The 15,702-nt window shown below is 53.3% G+C and overlaps 1 protein-coding gene across 1 annotated transcript in view; it reads right to left on the bottom strand.

Moving 5' to 3' along the window:
- Positions 1-11,361: 11,361 nt before the first annotated feature.
- LOC119958083 (beta-1,4 N-acetylgalactosaminyltransferase 1-like) overlaps positions 11,362-15,702 on the bottom strand; it is a 161,707-nt gene continuing 157,366 nt past the window's right edge. The window contains exon 10 of the mRNA XM_038786310.1: positions 11,362-11,845. Coding sequence (XP_038642238.1) covers positions 11,628-11,845 — 218 coding nt within the window. The 3' untranslated portion in view covers positions 11,362-11,627. The remainder of the gene's footprint in view (positions 11,846-15,702) is intronic.

Genomic DNA, 15,702 nt, shown 5'->3' with positions numbered 1-15,702 from the left:
TGTAGCGTTTGCACTGTTGTTTAGCGCAAGATTAATCCAAGGCTCCATATTCCTCCTGGGCGAGTGGGCGGCCTGACAACACTTCGAATCGAAAGTCCTCGCCGTCGTGTTCAAATCTCGCCACCTCGCTTCTCCCCTTCATGCTTCAGCAGTTAAGGGGCTGGTTTAGCTCACTGGGCTAAATCGCTGGCTTTGAAAGCAGACCAAGGCAGGCCAGCAGCACGGTTCAATTCCCGTACCAGCCTCCCCGAACAGGCGCCGGAATGTGGCGACTAGGGGCTTTTCACAGTAACTTCACTGAAGCCTACTCGTGACAATAAGTGATTTTCATTTCATTTCATTTTCGTTTATCCAACTTCCCCTGAAATGACTGCAAAGCACTCTGGGATGCGATGAGGTACTTTTTGCAAAGCGGCCATTGTTGTGATCTACGTATTTTAGGAAAGCATTCGACAAAATGCCACATAGAAAGCAGTTAACCAAATTGAGGCTTGTGGAACAGGAGGGGCAGTGATAACTAGGATTAGAAAATTAGCTGAAAGAAACAAAACATGGTAAATGGTTCTTTTCTGGCTGGAGGATGATGGGCAGTGATGTTCCCCAAGTGGCAGTGCAGGGATAGAGTGAAGAGATCTTTGAAGGTAACAGGACATATTGAGAGACAGAATGGGAAGGTCTATGGGATCTTGGGCGGGATTCTCCGACCGCCTGCCGGGCCGGTCGGCGGGCCCTCTCCCCCCCCACCCCGGCGATTCTCCGGCCCGCGATGGGCTGAAGTCCCGCCACTGTCAAGCCTCTCCCGCCGGCGTGGATTAAACCACCTACCTTACCCGCGGGAGAAGCAGGTGGCGCGGACGGTGTCCTGGGGGGGGGGGGGGGGGGGGGGGGGGCCGGGGGTGCCCCCACGGTGGCCTGGCCCGCGATCGGGGCCCACCAATCGGCGGGCGGGCCTGTGCCGTGGGGGCACTCTTTTTCTTCCGCCTTCGCCATGGTCTTCACCATGGCGGAGGTGGAAGAGGCCCCCTCCCCTGCGCAGGTGGCAGTATGACATCAGCAGCCGCTGACGCTCCGGCGCATGCGCGGACTTACGCCCGTCGGCGAAGTCCTTTCGGCCCCGGCTGGCGTGGTGCCAAACGCCGTTCCCGCCAGCCGGTGGAGCGCCAACAACTCCGGCGCGGGCCTAGCCCCTCAATGTGAGGGCTTGGCCCCTAAAGGTGCCAACACGCCTGGACCCTCCGCCCCGCCGGGTAGGGGAGAATCCCGGCCCTTGTGTTCAATGAATAGATGTATTGAGTACAAAAGCAGAGAGGTTATTCTGAACCTCTTTGAAACTCTAATAATAACTGGATTATTGTGTCTAATTCTGGTCACCACACTTCACGGAGGGATCGTGAGCCCTCGAGAGGGTGCGGAGGGAGATTTACCAGAACCATTCCAGGGATGAGGGATTTTAGCTCCAAGGTTAGGGTTGGAGAAGCTGCGATTGTTCTCCTTGGAGTGAAGGAGATTGAGAGGAGATTTGATAGAGGTGAACAAGATCGTGACAGGTTTAGGTAAAGTGAACAAATAGGGCAGCACAGTGGTTGGCACTGCTGCCTCACAGCGCCAAGCACCTTGGTTCAATTCCCGGCTTGGGTCACTGTCTGTGCGGAGTCTGCACGTTCTACCCGTGTGTGCGTGGGTTTCCTCCGGGTGCTCCGGTTTCCTCCCACAGTCCAAAGACGTGCTGTTAGGAAATTTGGACACTCATCCAAGCCGCACACACACATTATACTCCCCACACACCCTCATCCCAGCCCCACATACACATTACACTCCCCACACACACTCATCCCAGCCTCACACACACATTACACTCCCCACACACACTCATCCCAGCCCCACACGCATTACACTCCCCACACACACTCATCCCAGCCGCGCACACACATTACACTCCCCACACACACTCATCCCAGCCTCACACACATTACACTCCCCACACACACTCATCCCAGCCCCACACACATTACACTCCCCACACACACATTACACTCCCCACACACACTCATCCCAGCCTCACACACACTACACTCCCCACACACACTCATCCCAGCCCCACACACACATTACACTCCCCACACACACTCATCCCAGCCACACACACACATTACACTCCCCACACACACTCATCCCAGCCTCACACACACATTACACTCCCCACACACACTCATCCCAGCCCCGCACACATTACACTCCCCACACACACTCATCCCAGCCCCACACACACATTACACTCCCCACACACACTCATCCCGGCCCCACACACACATTACACTCCCCACACACACTCATCCCAGCCGCACACACACATTACACTCCCCACACACACTCATCCCAGCCTCACACACACATTACACTCCCCACACACACTCATCCCAGCCCCACACACACATTACACTCCCCACACACACTCATCCCAGCCCCACACACATTACACTCCCCACACACACTCATCCCAGCCTCACACACATTACACTCCCCACACACACTCATCCCAGCCGCACACACACGTTACACTCCCCACACACACTCATCCCAGCCACACACACATTACACTCCCCACACACACTCATCCCAGCCGCACACACATTACACTCCCCACACACACTCATCCCAGCCCCACACACACATTACACTCCCCACACACACTCATCCCAGCCCCACACACACATTACACTCCCCACACACACTCATCCCAGCCACATACACACATTACACTCCCCACACACACTCATCCCAGCCCCACACACACATTACACTCCCCACACACACTCATCCCAGCCCCACACACACTCATCCCAGCCGCACACACATTACACTCCCCACACACACTCATCCCAGCCGCACACACACATTACACTCCCCACACACACTCATCCCAGCCACACACACATATTACACTCCCCACACACACTCATCCCAGCCTCACACACACATTACACTCCTCACACACACTCATCCCAGCCGCACACACACATTACACTCCTCACACACACTCATCCCAGCCACACACACACATTACACTCCTCACACATACTCATCCCAGCCCCACACATTACACTCCCCACACACACTCACCCCAGCCTCACACACACATTACACTCCCCACACACACTCATCCCAGCCCCACACACACATTACACTCCCCACACACACTCATCCCAGCCCCACACACACATTACACTCCCCACACACACTCATCCCAGCCTCACACACATTACACTCCCCACACACACTCATCCCAGCCGCACACACACGTTACACTCCCCACACACACACATTACACTCCCCACACACACTCATCCCAGCCGCACACACACATTACACTCCCCACACACACTCATCCCAGCCACACACACACATTACACTCCCCCCCACACTCATCCCAGCCCCACACACACATTACACTCCCCCCCCCACACTCATCCCAGTCTCACACACACATTACACTCCCCACACACACTCATCCCAGCCGCACACACACATTACACTCCCCACACACACTCATCCCAGCCACACACACACATTACACTCCCCCCCACACTCATCCCAGCCCCACACACACACATTACACTCCCCCCCCCCCCCACACTCATCCCAGTCTCACACACACATTACACTCCCCACACACACACTCATCCCAGCCACACACACACATTACACTCCCCACACACACTCATCCCAGCCCCACACACACATTACACTCCCCACACACACTCAACCGCAGCCCCGCACACACATTACACTCCCCACACACACTCATCCCAGCCCCACACACACATTACACTCCCCGCACACACTCATCCCAGCCACACACACACATTACACTCCCCACACACACTCATCCCAGCCCCACACACACATTACACTCCCCACACACTCATCCCAGCCCCACACACACATTACACTCCCCACACACACTCATCCCAGCCCCACACACACATTACACTCCCCACACACACTCATCCCAGCCTCACACACACACATTACACTCCCCACACACACTCATCCCAGCCTCGCACACACACATTACACTCCCCACACACACTCATCCCAGCCCCACACACACTCATTCCAGCCCCACACACACATTACACTCCCCACACACACTCATCCCAGCCTCACACACACATTACACTCCCCACACACACTCATCCCAGCCTCACACACACATTACACTCCCCACACACACTCATCCCAGCCGCACACACACACATTACACTCCCCACACACACTCATCCCAGCCGCACACACACATTACACTCCCCACACACACTCATCACAGCCACACACACACATTACACTCCCCGCACACAGTCATCCCAGCCGCAGACACACATTACACTCCCCACACACACTCATCCCAGCCGCACACACACATTACACTCCCCACACACACTCATCCCAGCCGCACACACACATTACACTCCCCACACACACTCATCCCAACCTCACACACACATTACACTCCCCACACACACTCATCCCAGCCGCACACACACATTACACTCCCCACACACACTCATCCCAGCCACACACACACATTACACTCGCCACACACACACATTACACTCCCCACACACACTCATCCCAGCCGCACACACATTACACTCCCCACACACACTCATCCCAGCCCCACACACACATTACACTCCCCACACACTCATCCCAGCCACACACACTCATTACACTCCCCACACACATTACATTCCCCACACACACTCATCCCAGCCACACACACATTATACTCCCCACACACACTCATCCCAGCCTCGCACACACATTACACTCCCCACACACATTACATTCCCCACACACACTCATCCCAGCCACACACACATTATACTCCCCACACACACTCATCCCAGCCCCACACACACATTACACTCCCCACACACACTCATCCCAGCCACACACACATTACACTCCCCACACACACTCATCCCAGCCCCACACACACATTACACTCCCCACACACGCTCATCCCAGCCACACACACACATTACACTCCCCCCCCACACTCATCCCAGCCCCACACACACACATTACACTCCCCCCCCCCACACTCATCCCAGTCTCACACACACATTACACTCCCCACACACACTCATCCCAGCCACACACACACATTACACTCCCCACACACACTCATCCCAGCCCCACACACACATTACACTCCCCACACATACTCATCCCAGCCCCACACATTACACTCCCCACACACACTCACCCCAGCCTCACACACACATTACACTCCCCACACACACTCATCCCAGCCCCACACACACATTACACTCCCCACACACACTCATCCCAGCCCCACACACACATTACACTCCCCACACACACTCATCCCAGCCACACACACACATTACACTCCCCACTCACACTCATCCCAGCCCCACACACACATTACACTCCCCACACACACTCATCCCAGCCCCACACACACATTACACTCCCCACACACACTCATCCCAGCCCCACACACACATTACACTCCCCACACACACTCATCCCAGCCTCACACACACATTACACTCCCCACACACACTCATCCCAGCCTCGCACACACACATTACACTCCCCACACACACTCATCCCAGCCCCACACACATTACACTCCCCACACACTCATTCCAGCCCCACACACACATTACACTCCCCACACACACTCATCCCAGCCTCACACACACATTACACTCCCCACACACACTCATCCCAGCCTCACACACATTACACTCCCCACACACACTCATCCCAGCCGCACACACATTACACTCCCCACACACACTCATCCCAGCCGCACACACACACATTACACTCCCCACACACACTCATCCCAGCCGCACACACACATTACACTCCCCACACACACTCATCACAGCCACACACACACATTACACTCCCCGCACACAGTCATCCCAGCCGCAGACACACATTACACTCCCCACACACACTCATCCCAGCCGCACACACACATTACACTCCCCACACACACTCATCCCAGCCGCACACACACATTACACTCCCCACACACACTCATCCCAGCCGCACACACACATTACACTCCCCACACACACTCATCCCAGCCGCACACACATTACACACCCCGCACACAGTCATCCCAGCCGCACATACACACACATTACACTCCCCACACACACTCATCCAAGCCGCACACACACATTACACTCCCCACACACACTCATCCCAGCCTCACACACATTACACCCCACACACACTCATCTCAGCCGCGCACACACACATTACACTCCCCGCACACAGTCATCCCAGCCGCAGACACACATTACACTCCCCACACACACTCATCCCAGCCGCACACACACATTACACTCCCCACACACACTCATCCCAGCCACACACACACATTACACTCCCCACACACACTCATCCCAGCCCCACACACACATTACACTCCCCACACACACTCATCCCAGCCTCACACACACATTACACTCCCCTCACACACTCATCCCAGCCCCACACACACATTACACTCCCCACACACACTCATCCCAGCCACACACACACATTACACTCCCCACACACACTCATCCCAGCCGCACACACACACATTACACTCCCCACACACACACATTACACTCCCCACACACACTCATCCCAGCCGCACACACATTACACTCCCCACACACACTCATCCCAGCCCCACACACACATTACACTCCCCACACACTCATCCCAGCCACACACACTCATTACACTCCCCACACACATTACACTCCCCACACACACTCATCCCAGCCTCGCACACACATTACACTCCCCACACACATTACATTCCCCACACACACTCATCCCAGCCACACACACATTATACTCCCCACACACACTCATCCCAGCCCCACACACACATTACACTCCCCACACACACTCATCCCAGCCACACACACACATTACACTCCCCACACACACTCATCCCAGCCTCACACACACATTACACTCCCCACACACACTCATCCAAGCCTCACACACACATTACACTCCCCACAGACACTCATCCCAGCCCCACACACACATTACACTCCCCGCACACACTCATCCCAGCCCCACACACACATTACACTCCCCACACACACTCCTCCCAGCCGCACACACACACATTACACTCCGCACACACACTCATCCCAGCCCCACACACATTACACTCCCCACACACACTCATCCCAGCCGCACACACACATTACACTCCCCACACACACTCATCCCAGCCACACACACACACATTACACTCCCCACACACACTCATCCCAGCCACACACACACACATTACACTCCCCACACACACTCATCCCAGCCCCACACACACATTACACTCCCCACACACACTCATCCCAGCCGCACATACACATTACAGTCCCCACACACACTCATCCCAACCTCACACACATTACACTCCCCCCACACACTCATCCCAGCCCCACACACATATTACACTCCCCACACACACTCATCCCAGCCACACACACACATTACACTCCCCACACACACATCCCAGCCACACACACACACACACATTACACTCCCCACACACACTCATCCCAGCCGCACATACACATTACACTCCCCACACACACTCATCCCAGCCGCACATACACATTACACTCCCCACACACACTCATCCCAGCCCCACACACACATTACACTCCCCACACACTCATCCCAGCCTCACACACACATTACACTCCCCACACACACTCATCCCAGCCTCGCACACACATTACACTCCCCACACACACTCATCCCAGCACCACACACACATTACACTCCCCACACACACTCATCCCAGCCTCACACACACATTACACTCCCCACACACACTCATCCCAGCCACACACACACATTACACTCCCCACACACACTCATCCCAGCCTCACACACACATTACACTCCCCACACACACTCATCCCAGCCGCACATACACATTACAGTCCCCACACACACTCATCCCAACCTCACACACATTACACTCCCCACACACACTCATCCCAGCCGCACATACACATTACACTCCCCCCACACACTCATCCCAGCCCCACACACATATTACACTCCCCACACACTCATCCCAGCCTCGCACACACATTACACTCCCCACACACACTCATCCCAGCCGCACATACACATTACAGTCCCCACACACACTCATCCCAACCTCACACACATTACACTCCCCACACACACTCATCCCAGCCCCACACACACATTACACTCCCCACACACACATCCCAGCCGCACATACACATTACACTCCCCACACACACTCATCCCAGCCTCACACACACATTACACTCCCCACACACACTCATCCCAGCCAACAAGGTGGCACTGGTTGTGCTGGAGCGCGTCCATACAGCTGATGGTTCGGCTATGGGGGCCAAAGTGCACCTCGGGGGGTGGCCTGGTGGGGGACACCCATACGACCTATGACCCTAAGTTCACAGTGGGCTGCATGGCTGCCTCACCGGCCGCGGCAATGGTGTTCCGTGCCCGTCTACCCCAACCCCACCTCCTGGCCACCCCCCCGCTCCTTCCTGTCCCTTCCCCCCCCCCCCCCCCCCCCCGGCCCTGGCCAGCAGCACAACTGTCAGTAAACTATGGCGATGTTGGACACTTGCCGTCCCCCCTCTCTCTCCCTCAGCAGTCACGGCGTCGGTTACACCTTGTTTAAAAGCACAAGTGAACCGCGCCGTCAGGAACTCGGCCCATCGGAAGCGGAGCATCGCGGAGGCCTCGGAGAATACCGGGTCGGGCCCGCTAATGATATGACAACGGCGTTTACTGTCCGTGTGGAGTGGAACACATTGACGCCACTATCGAGGCAGCGGAGAATTGTGATTTGCCGACAAATTGGCACCGGTCATGATTTCGGCATCAAAACCGATTCTCCGCCCGATCGCGTTTGACGATTCTGGTGTTGGCCTGTGGAGAATCGCGCCCACGCTCTCTCAAGCACCCTGGGTTCAATCGCTTCGTCACCAGTAGCCATGATTTCAACTGTGTCGATCCCAGGTTTTGGAATTATCCCTCTCCACCTTGTCTGTCTTCCTTTAAGGACACTCCTTAAAACCTACCCCTTTAACCAAGCTTTTGGATACCTGTCCTTGCATGGTTGGGTGTCAAATTATTCTCCTATAGCGCTCCTGTGAAGTGCCGCTATATAAATACAAGTTATCATTTTTTAATGGTTCCCAACCATCTCCCTTTTCACCCTCCCCCCGGTACACTTCAGCGATGATCAATTCCTACTCAGACACTGGCACTGCTGGGGAAAGAAAAATAATGTTTGCAGCAACAATTTTTAAAGCCCCAAGTTAAGAGATAGCTTGCAACTTGCCTTTGAAAACAGAGGGTAAATGACAGGTGGCACAGTGGCTAGCACTGCTGCCTCACAGCTCCAGGGTCCCAGGTTCGATTCCCGGCTTGGGTCATTGTCTGTGCGGAGTCTGCACTTTCTCCCCGTGTCTGCGTGGGTTTCCTCCGGGTGCTCCGGTTTCCTCCCACAGTCCAAAGATGTGCAGGTTAGGTGGATTGGCCATGATAAATTGTCCCTTAGTGTCCAAAGATGTGCAGGTTAGGTGGATTGGCCATGTTAAATTGCCCCTTAGTGTCCAAAGATGTACAGGTTAGGTGGATTGGCCATGTTAAATTGCCCCTTAGTGTCCAAAGATGTGCAGGTTAGGTTGATTGGCCATGTTAAATTGCCCCTTAGTGTCCAAAGATGTGCAGGTTAGGTTGATTGGCCATGATAAATTGTCCCTTAGTGTCTAAAGATGTGCAGGTTTGGTGGATTGACCATGTTAAATTGTCCCTTAGTGTCCAAAGATGTGCAGGTTAGGTGGATTGGCCATGTTAAATTGTCCCTTAGTGTCCAAAGATGTGCAGGTTAGATGGATTGGCCATGCTAAATTGTCCCTTAGTGTCCAAAGATGTGCAGGTTAGATGGATTGGCCATGCTAAATTGTCCCTTAGTGTCCAAAGATGTGCAGGTTAGGTGGGTTGGCCATGTTAAATTGTCCCTTAGTGTCCAAAGATGTGCAGGTTAGATGGATTGGCCATGATAAATTGCCCCTTAGTGTCAAAAAGTATAGGTTGGGTTACTAGGCTATGGGGCTGGGCTGGAGGTGGGATGGGCCAAATGGCCTCTTTCTGCACTGTAAATTCGATGATTCTATGAACTGGGTGTATATTGGCTACAAGTCATAATCATCAGGAACTGGAATGTGAACAGCAAAAAGAAAGCGGGCGGGCTGGTACGCTGGCCTGCCAATGAGGAGAATTGGAGATGTGCCGCTGGGGTAAATGACAGGTCAGTAAGCGTTTGTTCAACACGTCAGCGGCACCCCGTCATCCAGTTTTGAGTTCAGCCTCGATGGATTGCAAATCCATTCTTGTCCAGTTCTGCCGGGGACGCCTGACAGAGCAAGACAGACAATGCGTTTGCAAACACTCCGCTGTTGAGTCGTGCAACTATTTCACATCCAAGAACATTTCTCTGTCTCCAGGGGTTTAACCTTGGGAGAAAAAAAAAAGTCATGCCATATTAAATCGAGCTCTGATGTCAGCAGCCTGTGGGCCAGATTATTCTAAGGGAGGTAACAACTTGATTTTTGACTCCGTGCTTTAGTCACTTCCTATGAGGGCATTGCTGGCTCGGCCCAGCATTTCCCGCCCATCCCTAGTGGCCCTTCAGAAGGTGGTGGTGAGCTGCCTTCTTGAACCGCTGCAGTCCGCGAGGTGTCGAACCCTTGATTAGAGTAGCAACTGGCTGTAATCATCTGCACACTAAACAGTATGAAAGGAAAGCTTAATTATCAACCAACTGGAGTCATACCACAAGCAAGAGGATGTGGAGATGTCGGCGTTGGACTGGGGTGAACACAGTAAGAAGTCTTACAACACCAGGTTAAAGTCCAACAGGTTTGTTTCAAACACTAGCTTTCGGAGCACAGCTCCTTCCTCAGAGGAACAGCAGTCCTCCGATGGCTAGTGTTTGAAACAAACCTGTTGGGCTTTAACCTGGTGTTGTAAGATTTCACAAGGAACAGAGTCAATATTATCGGGGTCGAGTGTGCGGTTAGATTAGGGAGGCAAACTGTTCTTGTCGATGAATCTGGGACAGGTAGAGTGTGGTTTGAGGTAACAAAGTGATTCACATGGGGACGAACGTTTGTGTTTTCCAGGGACAGGTTATTCCTCGTGTCGGAAACCCGGAACGGTACTCGGACTGCAAATACTTCCCACAATACAGCTTTTTTCAAAAAAGAGAATTCTCAGTTGCGGATCTCTGGCGTTTCCATTTTAGAAACCTTTATGGGTCAAGGTCATTACACACACTGAGTTCCAAGCTAATCCGACAGCTCTCCATGAAGTGACGGAATGAGCAGCAGCTCCTGCTGTTACGTACAATTCAGGTCCTAATCCTACACATTGAAACATTTTGCTTAAACCTCCACGTGTTCTCAGCTCTTTGAGCACAACATTTTCGATTGGAGTTGCTTTGCTCCGCTCCTTTCTCAGTGCAGTCTTGCTTCTATCCCATTTTAGTCCTTTATCATACACTTAAACCTGTTCTTCAAGTAAAAAAGTCCATGTTGCAGCTGAACGTTTGCCGCCGATGACTTGGGGTATCGGAATTCTTTGTAGGTTTTTTCATTTTCATCAATGCGGCTCCAGGGCAGTTTGATCTTGGTGGCATGGTCGACAGTGACATCATCGCAAGACCCAACGTGGAGAATGCCCAATCCATCAATAAAAAACTCTGCCAAAGGAAAACACAAGGTACAGCTGTTAGCTTGATCCAAGCACCATGAGACCATAGGAAATCGGAACAGGAAGAGGCCATTCAGCCCTTCCATTCTGTTCCACCATTTAGTAAGCTGATTTAACACTCACTAAATCCATTTTCCCGCCTTCTCTCCGTAACACCTCCATTCCCCGACTGATTAAAAACCGATCGATCTCGGCGCTGAAAAACGGCGTGATTTCCTGCCTCGATGAAACGGGGCCGGTGAATGGCGGGAGAGATAAAAACGAGAAACGCGCCACGCGCCAAACAGTTTACGATGCAACCGACCCGCTCCCGTAGGCGAAATCGGGATCTCGCTGTAGTGTGGTGGGAAACCGATAATCGCCACTTAAGCGGCATTTCCATACAATTAACGGGAGCCACCACTCATCCAGCAGCCTCCCATCATTCAGCGACCTCCCCAGCAAGTGCTGATTAGCAATCCTTTTGAAAAATGGGAACCTGGCGGAAGGGCTTCAGTCGGGAGCCGAGGAGGGGAGCAGCCATCTTTGTTCACAGGCTAAGAGCCTGGGGTTGCTGGGCCTCCCACCCCAGTGCTTGTGGGAGGGGAGGGCAGGTGGTGGCTTGGCTGGGAGGGAGTACCTTTCGCTGGGTGCTCCCATAAGGGGGGGGGGGGGGCTGCCATGAGGGGGACAGGGGAGGGGGTGCCGCTAGGGGGGTGGCAACCGCGCACAGTGCCACGATGCCAACCCCTGGATAGTGTGTACCCATTCCAGGGGCAACCATAGCCCCTGCCGACCACCCATAGTCCCCACCAACTGCTGAGGCCTCTGGCCTTGCGGCTGAAGGCTATTGCTAATAGGGAATTGGCAATCATGTTTTGTGAGCAATTCACACATCCCAACAAGATTCCCGTGGGTGGGCGGACCATGTAGTCTGTGGGAGTCATTGCCCAGCATCCCAATCAGACCCTGATGCCTGGACACTGCGGGAGGGAACACCAGACACGCAGCAGGCAATATCCGAACACCCAGGGGATGGGACAGAGCTCCGGGGACGTAATGAGCGGGTGTCCGGGGCACAGGGTCTGGCGCCCAGTGAGGGGGGGGGGGGGGGGGGGGGGGGGGGACTGCAGCTGGGTGTGTGCGGGCAGGGCGTTCCATGTTTGGGGGGTGGGGGGGGAAATCGGTGGGGGAATGGGGGAAATCAATGTACTTTGCATCAGTATTCACCAAAGAGAAGGAATTGGTGGATGTTGAAGGATGTGTGGATAGCCTGGGTCACATTGAGAGCCAAAAAGACGAGGTGTTGGGCGTCTTGAAAAATATTAAGGTAGGTAAGTCCCCAGGGCCGGATGGGATCTACCCCAGAATACTGAAGGAGGCTAGAGAGGAAATTGCTGAGGCCTTGACAGAAATCTTTGGATCCTCACTGTCTTCAGGTGATGTCCCGGAGGACTGGAGAATAGCCAATGTTGTTCCTTTGTTTAAGAAGGGTAGCAAGGATAACCCAGGGAACTACAGGCCGGTGAGCCTTACGTCAGTGGTAGGGAAATTACTGGAGAGAATTCTTCGAGACAGGATCTACTCCCATTTGGAAGCAAATGGACGTATTAGTGAGAGGCAGCATGGTTTTGTGAAGGGGAGGTCATGTCTCACTAACTTGAGTTTTTCGAAGAGGTCACAAAGATGATTGATGCGGGTAGGGAAGTGGATGTTGTCTATATGGACTTCAGTAAGGCCTTTGACAAGGTCCCTCATGGCAGGCTGGTACAAAAGGGGAAGTCGCACGGGATCAGAGGTGAGCTGGCAAGGTGGATACAGAACTGGCTAGATCATAGAAGGCAGAGAGTAGCAATGGAAGGGTGCTTTTCTAATTGGAGGGCTGTGACTAGTGGTGTTCCGCAGGGATCAGTGCTGGGACCTTTGCTGTTCGTAGTATATATAAATGATTTGGAGGAAAATGTAACTGGTCAGATTAGTAAGTTTGCAGACGACACAAAGGTAGGTGGAATTGCGGATAGCGATGAGGACTGTCAGAGGATACAGCAGGATTTAGATCGTTTGGAGACTTGGGGGGAGAGATGGCAGATGGAGTGTAATCTGGACAAATGTGAGGTAATGCATTTTGGAAGGTCCAATGCAGGTAGGGAATATACAGTGAATGGTAGAACCCTCAAGAGTATTGACAGACAGAGGGATATGGGTGTGCAGGTCCACAGGTCACTGAAAGGGGCAACACAGGTGGAGAAGGTAGTCAAGAAGGCATACGGCATGCTTGCCTTCATTGGCTGGGGCATTGAGTATAAGAATTGGCAAGTCATGTTGCAGCTGTATAGAACCTTAGTTAGGCCACACTTGGAGTATAGTGTTCAATTCTGGTCGCCACACTACCAGAAGGATGTGGAAGCTTTAGAGAGGGTGCAGAAGAGATTTACCAGGATGTTGCCTGGTATGGAGGGTATTAGTTATGAGGAGAAGTTGAATAAACTCGGTTTGTTCTCACTGGAACGACGGAGGTTGAGGGGCGACCTGATAGAGGTCTACAAAATTATGAGGGGCATAGACAGAGTGGATAGTCAGAGGCTTTTCCCCAGGGTGGCGGGGTCAATTACTAGGGGGCATAGGTTTAAGGTGCGAGGGGCAAGGTTTAGAGGAGATGTACGAGGCAAGTTTTTTACACACAGGGTAGTGGGTGCCTGGAACTCGCTGCCGGAGGAGGTGGTGGAAGCAGGGACGATAGTGACATTTAAGGGGCATCTTGACAAATACATGAATAGAATGGGAATAGAGGGATACGGACCCAGGAAGTGCAGAAGATTTAGTTTAGACGGTCGGCACGGGCTTGGAGGGCCGAAGGGCCTGTTCCTGTGCTGTACTTTTCTTTCCATTGGCCCTGATCGGTCATGTGCCTCTCGACCAGTCATGTGACGGATCCCCAATTGGTCGAGAGGCTGAGTTAACCCCGCCTCCAAGGCGGGGTATAAATACCCAGTACGCCCGGCGGTCGTCCATTTACTGTAGTCGACCGCAGGGCTAACATCTAGCTTATTAAAGCCTTACTTTTGTACAGCAACTCGTCTCGCGTTCAATTGATGGTATATCAAAGGGTTCAGAGGTCGGACCGCGTTATGGACAAAAGTGACAGAGGTCACTGGTTGTGGTGAAGGGTTCTGAATGTGTCACAGGTGTCCAACAATGCTCCATTCACCCCCTAACTACCCCCGCCCACCCCCTCTCCCCTCCTCCCTCGGTGCCCTGAGCGATCCTCAACATGCTTCGCTTCCGAGCTCTACTGTCACGTCTAAGTGTGTCCCCAGGACGCACATCGAAGGTGGAGGCAGCCAGCTGCTTACCACGTCCCATGGCCTTCGAGGCTACTGCCAGACGTCCACTGGGAGCTCTGGGCCCCAGCGTACGTGTCAGCGGCACCTGCACAGCCGTGTCGCCCTGACCTGCGTGCTGGCTTTGAGACGCTGTCCCATCAGAGGGGTGGAACCCGAGGGGGGAGCTGGGTGTCCTTGTGCATGAATCGCGAAAAAATTGGTGGAGCAGGTAATTAAGAATTAAATGGAGTTTTGTCCTTCATTGCTAGAGGGATGAAGTTTAAGACTAGGGAGGTTATGCTGCAATTGTATAAGGTGTTAGTGAGGCCACACCTGGAGTATTGTGTTCAGTTTTGGTCTCCTTACTTGAGAAAGGACGTACTGGCACTGGAGGGTGTGCAGAGGAGATTCACTAGGTTAATCCCAGAGCTGAAGGGGTTGGATTATGAGGAGAGGTTGAGTAGACTGGGACTGTACTCGTTGGAATTTAGAAGGATGAGGGGGGATCTTATAAAAACATTTAAAATTATGAAGGGAATAGATA

This window comes from Scyliorhinus canicula, chromosome 28 (assembly GCF_902713615.1).
Source record: "Scyliorhinus canicula chromosome 28, sScyCan1.1, whole genome shotgun sequence".
In the NCBI taxonomy this organism is placed as follows: domain Eukaryota; kingdom Metazoa; phylum Chordata; class Chondrichthyes; order Carcharhiniformes; family Scyliorhinidae; genus Scyliorhinus; species Scyliorhinus canicula.
Note: the sequence above shows the minus strand (reverse complement) of the source record. Positions and strands in the feature narration are given on the sequence as shown.